General features: G+C 33.7%; 1 protein-coding gene across 1 annotated transcript in view; it reads left to right on the forward strand.

The window, feature by feature from the left end:
- The first annotated feature begins 6,886 nt into the window (after window positions 1-6,886).
- Window positions 6,887-16,073, forward strand: part of LOC143241709 (ovochymase-2-like) — a 39,287-nt gene continuing 30,100 nt past the window's right edge. The window contains exons 1-4 of the mRNA XM_076484938.1: window positions 6,887-7,007; window positions 12,196-13,575; window positions 13,965-14,077; window positions 14,175-14,266. Coding sequence (XP_076341053.1) covers window positions 6,899-7,007; window positions 12,196-13,575; window positions 13,965-14,077; window positions 14,175-14,266 — 1,694 coding nt within the window. The 5' untranslated portion in view covers window positions 6,887-6,898. The remainder of the gene's footprint in view (window positions 7,008-12,195; window positions 13,576-13,964; window positions 14,078-14,174; window positions 14,267-16,073) is intronic.

Here is a 16,073-nt window from a genome sequence, read left to right on the forward strand (position 1 = left end):
CCCCAATTCTTGGCGCCAAAATCCAGTACTTACAACAGCATTTAAATCAAGTCAGGAGTCTAATAGGGAAAAATAATGAAACCTCAACAGACAACAGAATGACAATTTATAAAACATACGAACGTCTAGTAACTGAATATACGTGGATAAACACAGCAACAAAAAATCATAAAAAAACTATACATAATACAAAATACATTTCACTCAAAATTTATGCATGGATACACTAACATATGGGCCCGGCATGGCCAAGCGTGTTAATGCATTCGACTTGTAATCCGAGGGTCGCGGGATCGAACCTCAGTCGCACCAAACATGCTCGTCCTCCCAGCCGTGGGAGCGTTATAATGTTACGGCCAATCCCTCTATTCGTTGGTAAAAGAGTAGCCCAATAGTTAGCAATGAGTGGTGATGACTAGCTGCCTTCCCTCTAATCTTACGCTGCTCAATTATGGACGGCTAGCGCAGATAGCCCTCGAGTAGCTTTGGGCGAAATTAAAAAATAACAAATAACACTAACATATAAACAACAGTATCTTACATATCACTTAGTTATTTCTGGAAAAACTGGCGAAGGAACGTGAGAAGTAAAGAGCTACTTCCCTAAATACCAATAAATGTATTAGAAATAAACAAATTAATCCTAAATACCTCTCACCAATAAATGTATTAGAAATAAACAAATTAATCCTAAATACCTCTCACCAATAAATGTACTAGAAATAAACAAATTAATCCTAAATACCTCTCACCAATAAATGTATTAGAAATAAACAAATTAATCCTAAATACCTCTCACCAATAAATGTATTAGAAATAAAGAAATTAATCCTAAATACCTCTCACCAATAAATGTATTAGAAATAAAGAAATTAATCCTAAATACCTCTCACCAATAAATGTATTAGAAATAAACAAATTAACCCTAAATACCTCTCACCAATAAATATGTTAGAAATAAACAAATTAATTCTAAATACCTTTCACCAATAAATGTATTAGAAATAAACAAATTAATCCTAAATACCTCTCACCAATAAATGTATTAGAAATAAACAAATTAATCCTAAATACCTCTCACTAATAAATGTATTAGAAATAAACAAATTAATTCTAAATACCTCTCACCAATAAATGTATTAGAAATAAACAAATTAATCGCGTGTTCAAATGCTAGACTTAAGAGTCTACATCAGTTTTAAGGCAAGAAGAAAACATGAAAAAGGTATACTTATATGAATTCTCTCTAATGAGTTTGGTTTGTTTATTATTAAGTTCAAAGCTACACAACAAGCTATCTGTTCTCTGCCATCACGGATATAGAAACCAAGATCATAGCGATATAAGATCGCAGACGTACCACCGTGCCATTGGGGGCCTCTATAATTAAAGTTAGATTAATGACATTGTGTTAGGAACTGTTCGCGAAGTGTAGGACTTTATAATAATGAACTGATGGAAACTGTACAAACCACATTAAATGTAAGTACCTACATGGACATTTGTCTGAAAGGGATCGAAGTAACTTATTGTAATTTATAGTTATGTTTATTTGTAGGGGTCTTTCTCAAAATAAGTATTTTGAAATAGTCAATGGTATTTGTGCAAATTAAAATGTAGAGACACTGGTTTATCTGTATTACAATTCATAAAATCTCTGAGATGTTCTGCTAATAATTCACTAGTTTCCCTTACGTATAATTTTCCACAACGTGAGCAAATAATATAATGTGTGATGCATTTTAATGTACAGTTACACTGATATTTAATGTAAAAACTCAATTTAGGACCCTGTACAGTTGTTCTTGAATCAATATAAGAACACGTTTTACAGCGCCATCTATTAGAAGGATAGCTACCTACAATAAAATGTGTCTTTTGAGGTGTGTGTTTCACGTCTTCTATGTATTACGTAATTTCCAATAACATTGGTAGCATGACGTTAGGAAATTGTGAGGGTCTTGGAAAAATATGTTTAGTTGTGTTGGTTACTTTTAAATGTGAAATTTATTTAGAATGATGTCTTTAACTTGGTTCTTGTAAGTGTGGTATTAAGATAAGGGGTGGCCTGGTACAGGAGAGATTGTTTCCATAACAGATGACGAGATGTGGACTTGGTGTACAACAGAGTTGAAAATGTTTTTTTATGTTTTTTTTCTTTGTGAACCTGACGATGACCGAAGAAGGTCGAAACGTTCTTCGCTCCTCTACGAAAAATATTTTCTCAACCCAAACGAGCCGTTTTTACATATATAAGAGTTGTTTTTTGTGCGTTTTTTTTTGGTGTGTGTTTTTTTGCGTCTAGTTTCGTCAAGCTTCAACGTTAGGCCTATCAAAGAATGTAATGAATGAAACAAGTAGGTGCTGCCACTTCAATAACTTAGGTGGCGCTCTTTAGCTGAGACTCGTTTTACAGGTTTAGAACCTCAAAGTCATTGTGTGTAGAGAGTTTAATTTCCCTTAGGTTAAGGAATCAATTCATCACACAACTTGGGCCTCATGTGCTCTAGCTTGTAAAGACCCAACGGACTTGAAATACTTGCCAGAACCAATGTTTGGTTGAAACATGTATATTGGTGGTGGATAATAATACACAATGATTCTAAACACAGCTGGGTGGATACCGCAGTTTTTACCTTATAAAAAAGGTAACTTGTAGAGCCCGACTGAAGCCTACTGGTTACGGTATCCATCGAACCGGTTACCTGAGATTCTTGGGTTCGACATATACTGCGAATGGTTAATTTTTATCTGGTTAACAGTTCAAAAACATAGTGTTTTTTTTTCCCCGTGGCCGATTATTCCTTACTGCGCATCAGGTGTAGAAAGAAAGAAAACAGAAAGACAATGTAACTGGTTTGAACACACCCACATACAATACTGAGAATTAGCTTTGAAACAGAACGGTTTTATATTTGCGGATAGCTGAATATAAGATTATTAACAAATGCTGTTAGGGAATGAAAGCCTGTAGAACTGGTGTTTAAAGTTCATATATAAGCAACATTTTTACAGCATTAACTGTGATTTGTAAAGAAATCGTAATGTTTTAACATGTGGAAAACCATTCTTACAATACAAGGTATTAAACCTATACTTTTGTTGTTGTTTGTAGTTTACCATTTGGGGATTATCTCCTAGTTTATTTCACTTGGAACCTGAAAAAAAAACTATAAGTTGGAAATAGAATTAAAAAAAAATTTTTTTTGAAAAGATAGCGCAACCTGGGGTCGTATTTATGAAACACTTGTGCTGGTCAGTTTGAAAACCTGATATTTTAAACACAATTTGCACTGTGAAGGGTTAACGTCTGGCAAGTTACTTTCCAGTGATTGTACTTACGTTAAATACAAGTACACAACTAAAATAACAATCAAGTGTTACGAACATTAAGTCGAAGGAATAATAATTGTTTTCAGAATTCACCGATAGTGTACATCGGCTAATTTCAGTGATAGTTCTTGATATTAATATGTAACTTTAAAATCGTTTTCTTTACTTTAGTTGTTAGCCAGTTTTCGAATGAACACTTGTGTAAATACGATATTATTTTAAAACTTTAGTAAACAATGTTCACAATATATTTTTTATCAAGATGATACTATTGTAAGATAATGTGTCAATAAAATTTGGATTATTTATCATCCATCAAATATCCTCACTTAAACACGTTAAGAATATTGAGGTAACGTTCGTATTAATAAGTGAACTGGATCTAACACGTTAAGAATACTGATATAACGTTAGTATTATTAAGTGAACTGGATCTAAAACGTTAAGAATATTGATATAACGTTGGTATTATAAAGTGAACTGGATCTAACACGTTAAGAATACTGATATAACGTTAGTATTATTAAGTGAACTGGATCTAACACGTTAAGAATATTGATATAACGTTAGTATTATTAAGTGAACTGGGTCTAACACATTAAGAATATTGATGTAACGTTAGTATTATTAAGTGAACTGGGTCTAACACGTTAAGAATATTGATGTAACGTTCGTATAATTAAGTGAACTGGATCTAACATATTAAGAATATTGATATAACGTTAGTATTATTAAGTGAACTGGATCTAACACGTTAAGAATATTGATATAACGTTACTATTATTAAGTGAACTGGATCTAACACGTTAAGAATATTGATGTAAAGTTAGTATTATTAAGTGAACTGGGTCTAACACGTTAGGAATATTGATGTAACGTTAGTATTATTAAGTGAACTGGGTCTAACACGTTAGGAATATTGATGTAACGTTAGTATTATTAAGTGAACTAGATCTAACACATTAAGAATATTGATGTAACGTTAGTATTATTAAGTGAGCTGGGTCTAACACGTTAAGAATATTGATGTAACGTTAGTATTATTAAGTGAACCGGATCTAACACGTTAAGAATATTGATATAACGTTAGTATTATTACGTGAACTGGGTCTAACACGTTAAGAATATTGATACAACGTTAGTATTATTAAGTGAACTGGATCTAACATATTAAAAATATTGAGGTAACGTTAGTATTATTAAGTGAACTGGGTCTAACACGTTAAGAATATTGATGTAACTTTAGTATTATTAAGTGAACTGGGTCTAACACATTAAAAATATTGAGGTAACGTTAGTATTATTAAGTGAACTGGGTCTAACACGTTAAGAATATTGATACAACGTTAGTATTATTAAGTGAACTGGGTCTAACACATTAAGAATATTGATGTAACGTTAGTATTATTAAGTGAACTGGGTCTAACACGTTAAGAATATTGATGTAACGTTAGTATTATTAAGTGAACTGGATCTAACACGTTAAGAATATTGATGTAACGTTAGTATTATTAAATGAACTGGATCTAACACGTTAAGAATATTGATGTAACGTTATTATTATTACGTGAACTGGGTCTAACACGTTAAGAATATTGATACAACGTTAGTATTATTAAGTGAACTGGATCTAACATATTAAGAATATTGAGGTAACGTTAGTATTATTAAGTGAACTGGGTCTAACACGTTAAGAATATTGATACAACGTTAGTATTATTAAGTGAACTGGGGCTAACACATTAATAATATTGATGTAACGTTAGTATTATTAAGTGAACTGGGTCTAACACGTTAAGAATATTGATGTAACGTTAGTATTATTAAGTGAACTGGATCTAACACGTTAAGAATATTGATGTAACGTTAGTATTATTAAGTGAACTGGATCTAACACGTTAGGAATATTGATGTAACGTTAGTACTATTAAGTGAACTGGATTTAACATATTAAGAATATTGATATAACGTTAGTATTATTACGTGAACTGGGTCTAACACGTTAAGAATATTGATACAACGTTAGTATTATTAAGTGAACTGGGTCTAACACGTTAAGAATATTGATGTAACGTTAGTATTATTAAGTGAAGTGGATCTAACACATTAAGAATACTGATATAACGTTAGTATTATTACGTGAACTGGATCTAACACGTTAAGAATATTGACGTAACGTTAGTATTATTAAGTGAACTGGATCTAACACGTTAAGAATATTGATGTAACGTTAGTATTATTAAGTGAACTGGATCTAACACGTTAAGAATATTGATGTAACGTTAGTATTATTAAGTGAACTGGATCTAACACGTTAAGAATATTGAAGTAACTTTAGTATTATTAAATGAACTGGATTTAACACGTTAAGAATATTGATATAACGTTACTATTATTTAGTGAACTGGGTCTAACACATTGAGAATATTGATGCAACTTTCATATTATTAAGTGAACTGGATCTAACACTAAATTCACATGAGTTTATCGATCTAGGATGAAATACACTTGAAACAAACACTTTTATAATACAAAATAATACTTGGTTTGGGTATAATTTCATACAAAGCTACTCGAGGACTATCTGAACTAGCCGTCCCTAATTTAGCAGCGTAAGATTAGAGAGAATGCAGCTAGTCATCACCACTCATTGCTAACTCTTGGGCTACTCTTTTACCAACGAATAGAGGGATTGATTGTGACTTTATAACGCTCCCTTGACTGAGAGAGCGAGCATGTTTGGTGTGACAAGGATTAGAACCTGCGACTTTCAGACTATGAGTCGAGCGCCTTATCCACCTGGCCATGCCGGACCAACAATACGTACAATGTAGCACATGAAATCATATTATTTACTGTAATTCTAAGCAAACTCCGTTCAAAGTAGAGAATATATATATATTACTATAGACTGCGGCAATAAACAGTATGTTTTTCAATATTGTATTTTACCAACCATTTACACAGCAGATAGAGTTCTGGACGAAGAAGAATGTTCGATAAGTTTGTTTTAGGCTTAACTAAAACATTAATAAAATTGTTAAATCTCACAAAGTATAATTTTTCCTGACATGGAAACACGTGCTGGTAACTTCCGTGAGAAAAATGATGAAGCGCCAAGTTCTTGTGGCCGAGTTAAAAAACTGTAGTGACCTTTAGGTGTTTATTAAAGACGGCTTGGCCTTGGGCATTAATAAGGTTGTTGACCGGGGAAACACCTTAAGTAATGATACTTGTGAAAGTCGGGCTGATTTATAGTGTACTAACATGTTAACTGGAACGTGTGTTGCCCGTGGCTACATTCTGTGGCGAGGTGAAGTTGCCACTATAACTCCACTCTTGAGAAACCAAGTGATTAGTTCAACTGACCTTAAAAGGTCACCATGACAACTAAATTCAATATGCTCTATTGTTTCTGAGACGAGGGCGGTGTGTATTATATTTTTACAATCTGTTACACAACCAGAAAACTTTGTATTGAATCCTTCGTTATTTGTTTCTGGTAAGAGGTTCCCATTTTATCGACACTTGAGAACTCGACTTCCAACAGAAAGTCTCAGCTGACATGATGTCCAGACTGTTGGTGACTGTACTGTTTCTGTGTGACGGCGTCTTGTTTTTAGCTGGACAAGGTCAGGATAATGTGACCACTAAAGAAACAAACGTTCTCACAGGTAAGACAGTCAACCAACAATCATGTTTTACCGATGATAATAGCTAGCTACTTTGGTACCAGACAAAGAAAGTGATGTCTCAGTGTAAAATTATATTTCCTGAAAAATTTATATTTGATGTATGCAACAAATGAAACAGAGGCACTTCCAGTTCCTATTACGATAAACTTAATTATATAATAACTTACACATTTAGCATTAACTTTGCAGTTCAGTTTATGGACGTTCGCCTGCTCGAGGGGCACAAACATAAATAACAAAATATCATGTTTTTATATGAGCAATATTTACACCAGTTATACAGTCACAGTCTTATATTAATTAGTTCACGTTTTGGAGCAATCAATTACAGATTTCGTACACGGATTGGTGGTGGCTCAGGACTTAGTTATCTGTAGGGTATATCCTCCTGTCTCCCACCCTACCAAGAGGGCTAAAACATGCCGATAAGGTCACCCAGGGATGATAAGGGTCTAAAACAAAGGTTTTCAAGGTCTTCGAACTCGGGTTTGTTATCAGATTTGTGTTCCTGGTCCTATTCAGGATTTCCGGAACGTCATGTTTGAAACTATGTTTCTATCCCGCTCATAAACTAACGTTACCAAACGTGGTACACGCACTCAAGTACCACTGGTGGGTGTTCTAAAAGGGGTCGGTTCAGATAGACCCCTTCTATAATAGTTTTAGAAGTAATTTGGGTTAATCGAGAACTTTCATAGGTAGATGGAATCATAAAGGAGACTATGAATCTCGCAACAGATCCTGGGATTTTCATAGCAGTTAAAACAAAAAATTTGTTGTTTACAAGTTATGAGCAAGTCCGTACCAAATTTTAAACTAACGTACTACAAGGAAGACAGCTAATACCAATTGTCAACTAATATACTAAAAGGAAGAAGCTAATACACATTGTTTGACATGGGTTTTTATCGTTAAAATGGACTTATCTTCTGTTTGACGTGTGTTTTTATATTTGAAAAGTGGATTTATCTTTAGTTTTACGGGTGTTTTTCCTGTTAAAAGTGGACTTATCTTGTATTTTACGTGTTTTTTTTATCGTTAAAAGTGATCTTATATTTTTTGATGTGTTTTTATTGTTAAAAGTGGATTTATCTTTAGTTTGACGTGTGTTTTTACTGTTAAAAGTGGACTTATCTTGTATTTGACATGCGTTTTTATCGTTAAAAATGGATTTATCTTTTGTTTGACGTGTTTTTATCGTTAAAAGTGGGCTTATATTTTTTGATGTGTGTTTTTATCGTTAAAATTGGGCTTATCTTGTGTTTTTATCGTTAAAAGTGGGCTTATCTTGTGTTTGGCGTGTGTTTTTATCGTTAAAAGTGGGCTTATATTTTTTTGATGTGTGTTTTTATTGTTAAAAGTGGACTTATCTTGTGTTTGACGTGTTTTTATTGTTAAAAGTGGACTTATCTTTTGTTTGACGTGTGTTTTTATTGTTAAAAGTGGGCTTATCTTTTGTTTGATATGTGTTTTTATTGTTAAAAGTGGATTTATCTTTAGTTTGACGTGTGTTTTTACTGTTAAAAGTGGACTTATCTTGTATTTGACATGCGTTTTTATCGTTAAAAGTGGATTTATCTTTTGTTTGACGTGTTTTTATCGTTAAAAGTGGGCTTATCTTGTGTTTGGCGTGTGTTTTTATCGTTAAAAGTGGGCTTATATTGTTTTGATGTGTGTTTTTATAGTTAAAAGTGGATTTATCTTTAGTTTGACGTGTGTTTTTACTGTTAAAAGTGGACTTATCTTGTATTTGACATGCGTTTTTATCGTTAAAAGTGGACTTATCTTTTGTTTGACGTGTGTTTTTACTGTTAAAACGGGCTTATTTTGTGTTTTTATCGTTAAAAGTGGATTTATCTTTAGTTTGGCGTGTCTTTTTACTGTTAAAAGTGGACTTATTTTTTGTTTGGCGTATGTTTTTATCGTTAAAAGTGGACTATTCTTGTATTTGACATGTGTTTTTATCATTAAAAGTGGACTTATCTTTTGTTTGACGTGTGTTTTTACTGTTAAAACGGGCTTATTTTGTGTTTAGCGTGTGTTTTTATTGTTAAAAGTGGGCTTATCTTTTGTTTGACGTGTGTTTTTATTGTTAAAAGTGGACTATTCTTGTATTTGACATGTGTTTTTATCATTAAAAGTGGACTTATCTTTTGTTTGACGTGTGTTTTTACTGTTAAAACGGGCTTATTTTGTGTTTAGCGCGTGTTTTTATTGTTAAAAGTGGGCTTGTGTTTGACGTGTGTTTTTATCGTTAAAAGTGGGCTTATCTTGTGTTTGGTGTGTGTTTTTATCGTTACAAGTGGGCTTATATTTTTTTGATGTGTGTTTTTATCGTTAAAAGTGGGCTTATCTTGTGTTTGACGTGTGTTTTTATCGTTAAAAGTGGGCTTATATTTTTTTTATGTGTGTTTTTATTGTTAAAAGTGGATTTATCTTTAGTTTGACGTGTGTTTTTACTGTTAAAAGTGGATTTATCTTTTGTTTGACGTGTTTTTATCGTTAAAAGTGGGCTTATCTTGTGTTTGGCGTGTGTTTTTATCGTTAAAAGTGGGCTTATATTGTTTTGATGTGTGTTTTTATAGTTAAAAGTGGATTTATCTTTAGTTTGACGTGTGTTTTTACTGTTAAAAGTGGACTTATCTTGTATTTGACATGCGTTTTTATCGTTAAAAGTGGACTTATCTTTTGTTTGACGTGTGTTTTTACTGTTAAAACGGGCTTATTTTGTGTTTTTATCGTTAAAAGTGGATTTATCTTTAGTTTGGCGTGTCTTTTTACTGTTAAAAGTGGACTTATTTTTTGTTTGGCGTATGTTTTTATCGTTAAAAGTGGACTATTCTTGTATTTGACATGTGTTTTTATCATTAAAAGTGGACTTATCTTTTGTTTGACGTGTGTTTTTATTGTTAAAAGTGGATTTATCTTTAGTTTGACGTGTGTTTTTGCTGTTAAAAGTGGACTTATCTTGTATTTGATATGCGTTTTTATCGTTAAAAGTGGATTTATCTTTTGTTTGACGTGTTTTTATCGTTAAAAGTGGGCTTATCTTGTGTTTGGCGTGTGTTTTATCGTTAAAAGTGGGCTTATATTTTTTTGATATGTGTTTTTATTGTTAAAAGTGGATTTATCTTTAGTTTGACGTGTGTTTTTACTGTTAAAAGTGGACTTATCTTGTATTTGACATGCATTTTTATCGTTAAAAGTGGATTTATCTTTAGTTTGACGTGTGTTTTTACTGTTAAAAGTGGACTTATCTTGTGTTTTTACTGTTAAAAGTGGGCTTATTTTTTGTTTGGCGTGTGTTTTTATCGTTAAAAGTGGGCTTATCTTTTGTTTGACGTGTGTTTTTAGTGTTAAAAGTGGTCTATTCTTGTGTTTGACATGTGTTTTTATCATTAAAAGTGGACTTATCTTTTGTTTGACGTGTGTTTTTACTGTTAAAACGGGCTTATTTTGTGTTTAGCGTGTGTTTTTATTGTTAAAAGTGGGCTTATCTTGTGTTTGACGTGTGTTTTTATCGTTAAAAGTGGACTATTCTTGTATTTGACATGTGTTTTTATCATTAAAAGTGGACTTATCTTTTGTTTGACGTGTGTTTTTACTGTTAAAACGGGCTTATTTTGTGTTTAGCGTGTGTTTTTATTGTTAAAAGTGGGCTTATCTTGTGTTTGACGTGTGTTTTTATCGTTAAAATTGGGCTTATCTTGTGTTTGACGTGTGTTTTTGTTGTTAAAGTGGACTTTTCTCGTATTTGGCGTGTGTTTTTATCGTTAAAAGTGGACTTATCTTGTATTTGATGTTTTAGATTGCCATAGTTTTAAACATAACTATATCTCCTAAAACATACCGTTAGACACTGGTACCAGAATAACAGAGTTTTTGATATAACGATATATCCTAAAACAAACCATTGCACACTGATATAAATCTTAACAGAACATTGTATACGATAGCGACTAAACGTAAACTGTTAAATCACAAATTTAACCCAAGAACGATGAAAACAACTACAGTAACATTACGTAGAAAATGTTAAACACTGATGGAGATATAAAAACTCAACAAGTCTAGACAGGTAAGTGTAGTCCAGTACAAGAATCACTCTGACGTCCTATTCGTATTGACTTTATTGTGATCCATAGAAAATGTTAAACACTGATGGAGATATAAAAACCCAACAAGTCTAGACAGGTAAGTGTAGTCCAGTACAAGAATCACTCTGACGTCCTATTCGTATTGACTTTATTGTGATCCATAGAAAATGTTAAACACTGATGAAGTCTAGACAGGTAAGTGTAGTCCAGTACAAGAATCACTCTGACGTCCTGTTCGACTTTATTGCCAATCAAAATGTGTGATAACTAATGTTTTATTGACACAAGAACTAAATACAAGACAAGAGACGTAGAACTTCCACTAAATTGACAGAAAATCTTTTCCTGGACAGTTTCAGTTCCCCATGGAGTTTGGTTTTGTCAATGCACCTCATTCCCAGGATTTTCATCTGTGGTTCTGTTGTCTTCTTTACAGTTGAACTTGCTATATGTAGGCGTAGTATTAATTTAGGTCCGTGGTGTGTGACAAAAGATACTTATGGTCTGTTAGTTTAGTTGCTTATCGGAGCAAAACATGATATTCGAAACGACTGGCGCGAGACTTTATCTTAGGCTCAATGAAAAGATCTATTGTGTCAATTTCCAAGACAAAAGGATCGAAACATTTCACGAGATGGGCCATATATTTTGACCGCCTAATTGCTGTCTGGCTTGGATATTTCGTTAAACCCATTATTCCTAGAAATATAAGCTCAAATGCCAACTGTTTCCACGTCTTTATTCGCAAAATTACTGTGAAGTATTAGAAAACATGAAGTGTAAGAAAAGAATTATGTTATTCCACAGTGTAAACACACTCAAAAGGCTGTTTGTGCTGCGCTAATAAAACCTGAATATTATTGTCGTAAGTCCTCAAACTTATCGCTTAGTGATATAGAGATCGTTTATTTATTTAAATCAATTTAATAATGTAGACATAGAGACTTAACAAATTATTTAAAACTGTTTTCGAACTAAAACAGTTACTATCTTATAAATAAATATCTACGAACCACTTGTTTTACAAAGGTTTTATTAAGTATTCACGGACTATTTTCTTTTTATGAAAGATGTTATAAACACTCTGACGAACTCAACCATTGGTTGCCCAGGGGAATGTATGCACACCTTGACTTCGTTCTTTTGTGATCAAGTGCTTGAGACTACAGACTGTGGTTTCTCATATTTACGATGTTGTGTTCCTCGGATCTTTAACTTTGGAACTCCGGTGGAACTTTCGCCATCTCTTCAAGAAGATTCGAACATTTCTTTTTCTGATGATACAGGACAACCTCAACTGTCCAGCAGTATACCTACCACTAATGGCTTGTCAGAAAATACCGTTCTGGAATCTCTAACGATCCTGCCACCTAAAACAGACGCAACTCTCTCAACAACAAAATCATCGACAGATTTAAAGTTTAAACCAGAAATATCAGAAGTAGGTGTACAGATTAAGTCTTGTCCAGGGTTATGTATAGAACGTGCATATGTTCTCTACTGCAGGACTATCGCAGAAGATGCATTTTGTACGAATGATAGGTCTTGTTGCATATCTGACGCTTCAACGTCCAGTCCTACTACCGACACCACTATATTTTCTTCGAAGCCTGTCGAAACTAGCTCACAGTCTACCCTTCCGCCTCAACCAGAATGTCCAGGGACATGCGTAGCCCCACTATTTAGCCTTCTATGTGATCAAGTAGCACCTAAATTCTACTGTCCTGACGGTGGTCAGTGTTGTGTCCCTCCTTCACAGACTTCTAAAACAACAACCACAACAACCGAGCCCTCTATCAGTCCGTGTCCAGGAACCTGTATACCAACATTTCTTCGTGGATTCTGTAACAAACGAGCAGGACAACTACCTGATGCAACCGGTTGTGCTACTGGAACAATTTGCTGTTTTATTTTCCAGAATGGAGATCAAAATATAGACCAAGAGTTGCCAACCTTCTTTCATCGGCCATTACAACCTTCAACTTCTGGTAACCAAAATCTTCACATACCTGAGCGCCCATCTCGCCCTCATATCTCAGGAATTCAAGGTCCTGTCCTTCCTCAGTTTTCTCATCGTCCACAAAGTAAACCTCATCCAAACCGATTCATCCCTATCAGACCTGTACTTCCAAGGCCATCTGAGAAGCAACAGATTGATGAAGAAACAGTTGGATCTTTAGTTTCTCAGGAAAAGTTCAGCCAACTAGCTGAAGAGATAAACATCGTCTCACCAACTAACAGAGTTTCTTGTCCAGGTTCCTGCATTACACCCTTATTTCGATTTACGTGTTTTGGAAACAGTGATGTCTATCTGGGATTTAGTTGCTCAAAACGAGATCAAATTTGCTGCTCTCCCATAGCAGAGATCCAACGTTACCAACAAGGTCTGCAGTCATCAGTGACAAGTTCTGCAGCAGTGGCTCCATCTACAAGACTGCAAATAAAAACACGTAAGGGCTATCATATTTTAGTTCCATTCATCTTCCCATAGTATTCAATACAAATTGAAAAAAGTTATAAATATGCAATCATATGGTAGTTGTAGCTGGTAAAAGTTCTAAATATGTAAGCACATGGTAACTGCAGCTAGTGAAACGTTCTAAATATGCAAGCATATAGTAACTGTATCCGCTGAGCTTTTACAGAATAAATTCGGACTACTTAAATGTCTCTTACAATAGGTGTCTTTTTAAATTCGAAGAAGTTAATGTGGGTTTTATACCGTATGTTACAACAACACTTAAACTAGTTATAATAGATACCAAATATTAACTGTATTACGTTTAAAAGTGTGTGTATTTTTGTCACCCAAGATTAGTCCACTTTCTCTCTTCTGCAGCAACCACTAGAGGGCCTAATCCTCACGTGTGTGGAATTAAGGGGACAAAACGCAGAAGGGGGGCGAGGGTTATTGGGGGTCGAGATTCCGAACCAGGGGAATGGTGTTGGCAGGTAAGATACTGATCTATGATTTATGTTTAACATTCTACAATTAACATTAATACCCTATAAGTTTAACTGACACACTAATTCGATAATATTCCTTTAGGTAGCGTTGATCAGCGCTCAGAATCAATATCTGTGTGGTGGTGCCTTGATTGGAAATCAGTGGGTGTTGACGGCTGCTCATTGTGTTAGCAAGTAAGTATGTCAACAACAGCTACATTCATAGTTTCAATCAGCCGAGGACTGTGTAACAATTCCAGGATATTAAATCAAATACTCCTCTCCAGTTGGACTAATAAACAATATTTTATAATACTCCTGCCCAGTAGGTCTAATACACAATATTTTATAATACTCCTCTCCAGTAGGTCTATTACACAATATTTTATAATACTGCTCTCCAGTAGGTCTAATACACAATATGTTATAATACTTCTCTCCAGTAGGTCTAATACACAATATTTTATAATACTCCTGTCCAGTTGGTCTAATACACAATATGTTATAATACTCCTATCCAGTAGGTCTAATACACAATATTTTATAATACTCCTGTCCAGTAGGTCTAATACACAATATTTTATAATACTCCTGTCCAGTAGGTCTAATACACAATATTTTATAATACTCCTGTCCAGTAGGTCTAATACACAATATGTTATAATACTGCTCTCCAGTAGGTCTAATACACAATATGTTATAATACTCCTGTCCAGTAGGTCTAATACACAATATTAAGGGGGAGATATGCAGCACTACACACAGAACAAAGATTTTAACAGGAGTGTCTCTGATGTAAAACTCAAGCTACGCAGTGGGCTGTTGGTGCTCTGCCAACTTTATACGTAGAAACCCGATTCTTACCGCTATAAGCCTCTGAGCCACTGGGGACAACAGAGACAGCTGTAACAAAATGGGCTTTACGAGTTTCTCGCTCACATATTTTGTAAAACCTACACGTATACATATTAAAAACGGAATTCAGAATAAATAGTATAATATTATAATCAAAGAGAAACCCGTGGTGTATTCATATACTAAATAAATTGATAATTACTTTCTGTGACATTGTTGGTTTGAATAGAAATGTGTTATAACTGAATAAGAAAAGTTCTCTATCAACCAAACATTTATAATAATTCTTTAATTTCAACAACTTACTAATTGGACTGGCAATGACTTGTAATTTATCTGTTTAAAATCTTGTATCTCATGGAAATACTTGGGTGTCTAAGTTATTCAAATAGCTACAAATATTACTTAAATAAAACGTTATAATATGATGTTGAACAACATTTTTACGTTATACTAACAAATTCATGACCTGACAGTTAAGGCGCTATCGCAATCTCCTACACAATGGGCTATCTGTGCCTAGCGTGGATATCAAAACCAGATTTCAGCATTAACACTTTCAAACCCACCGCAGAGCCATCTGGGATCGATTTTGTGAAGCTTATATTGATCACTCCAGATATATACAAACTATTAAAGCAAAGAGTTAAAAAATGTCACAAATTGAGATAAAAATGTCCCCATTGTAATTATATTTTTGAAACAGTGACACTTTATTCAATATTTCTTTTCCATTGAAGTTGTAACAAAAAATTAGCATACGAATCTTCCATTTATTTAATAGAAAGAGAGTGTGCGTCTTTTCTTATAGTAAAGCCACATCTGGTAATGTGCTGTATCCACCAAGAGGAATCAAAACCCAGATTTTAAAGTTGTGAATCCGAAGACTTTCCGTTGTGTCAGCGGGGGACGAGAGAGAGAACATTTTATTAAAAACTTATGTTGTGGATTTCACTTTATTTCGAATAGCAACAGTTTGTGTTTGGTAAAGCTTTGTACATGTTATTCGTTTATATAACAATTACATAACAACAACAAATAACATGCGATAATTTAATAATATTTACACTGCTGGCCAAAATTTGTTTTTAGCATTTAACATGGAAAATGTGAAAACTATGAAATTAGCCTAAATAATAGCTGGTCA

The sequence above is a fragment of the Tachypleus tridentatus genome, unplaced genomic scaffold (assembly GCF_004210375.1).
Source record: "Tachypleus tridentatus isolate NWPU-2018 unplaced genomic scaffold, ASM421037v1 Hic_cluster_1, whole genome shotgun sequence".
Lineage (NCBI taxonomy): Eukaryota > Metazoa > Arthropoda > Merostomata > Xiphosura > Limulidae > Tachypleus > Tachypleus tridentatus.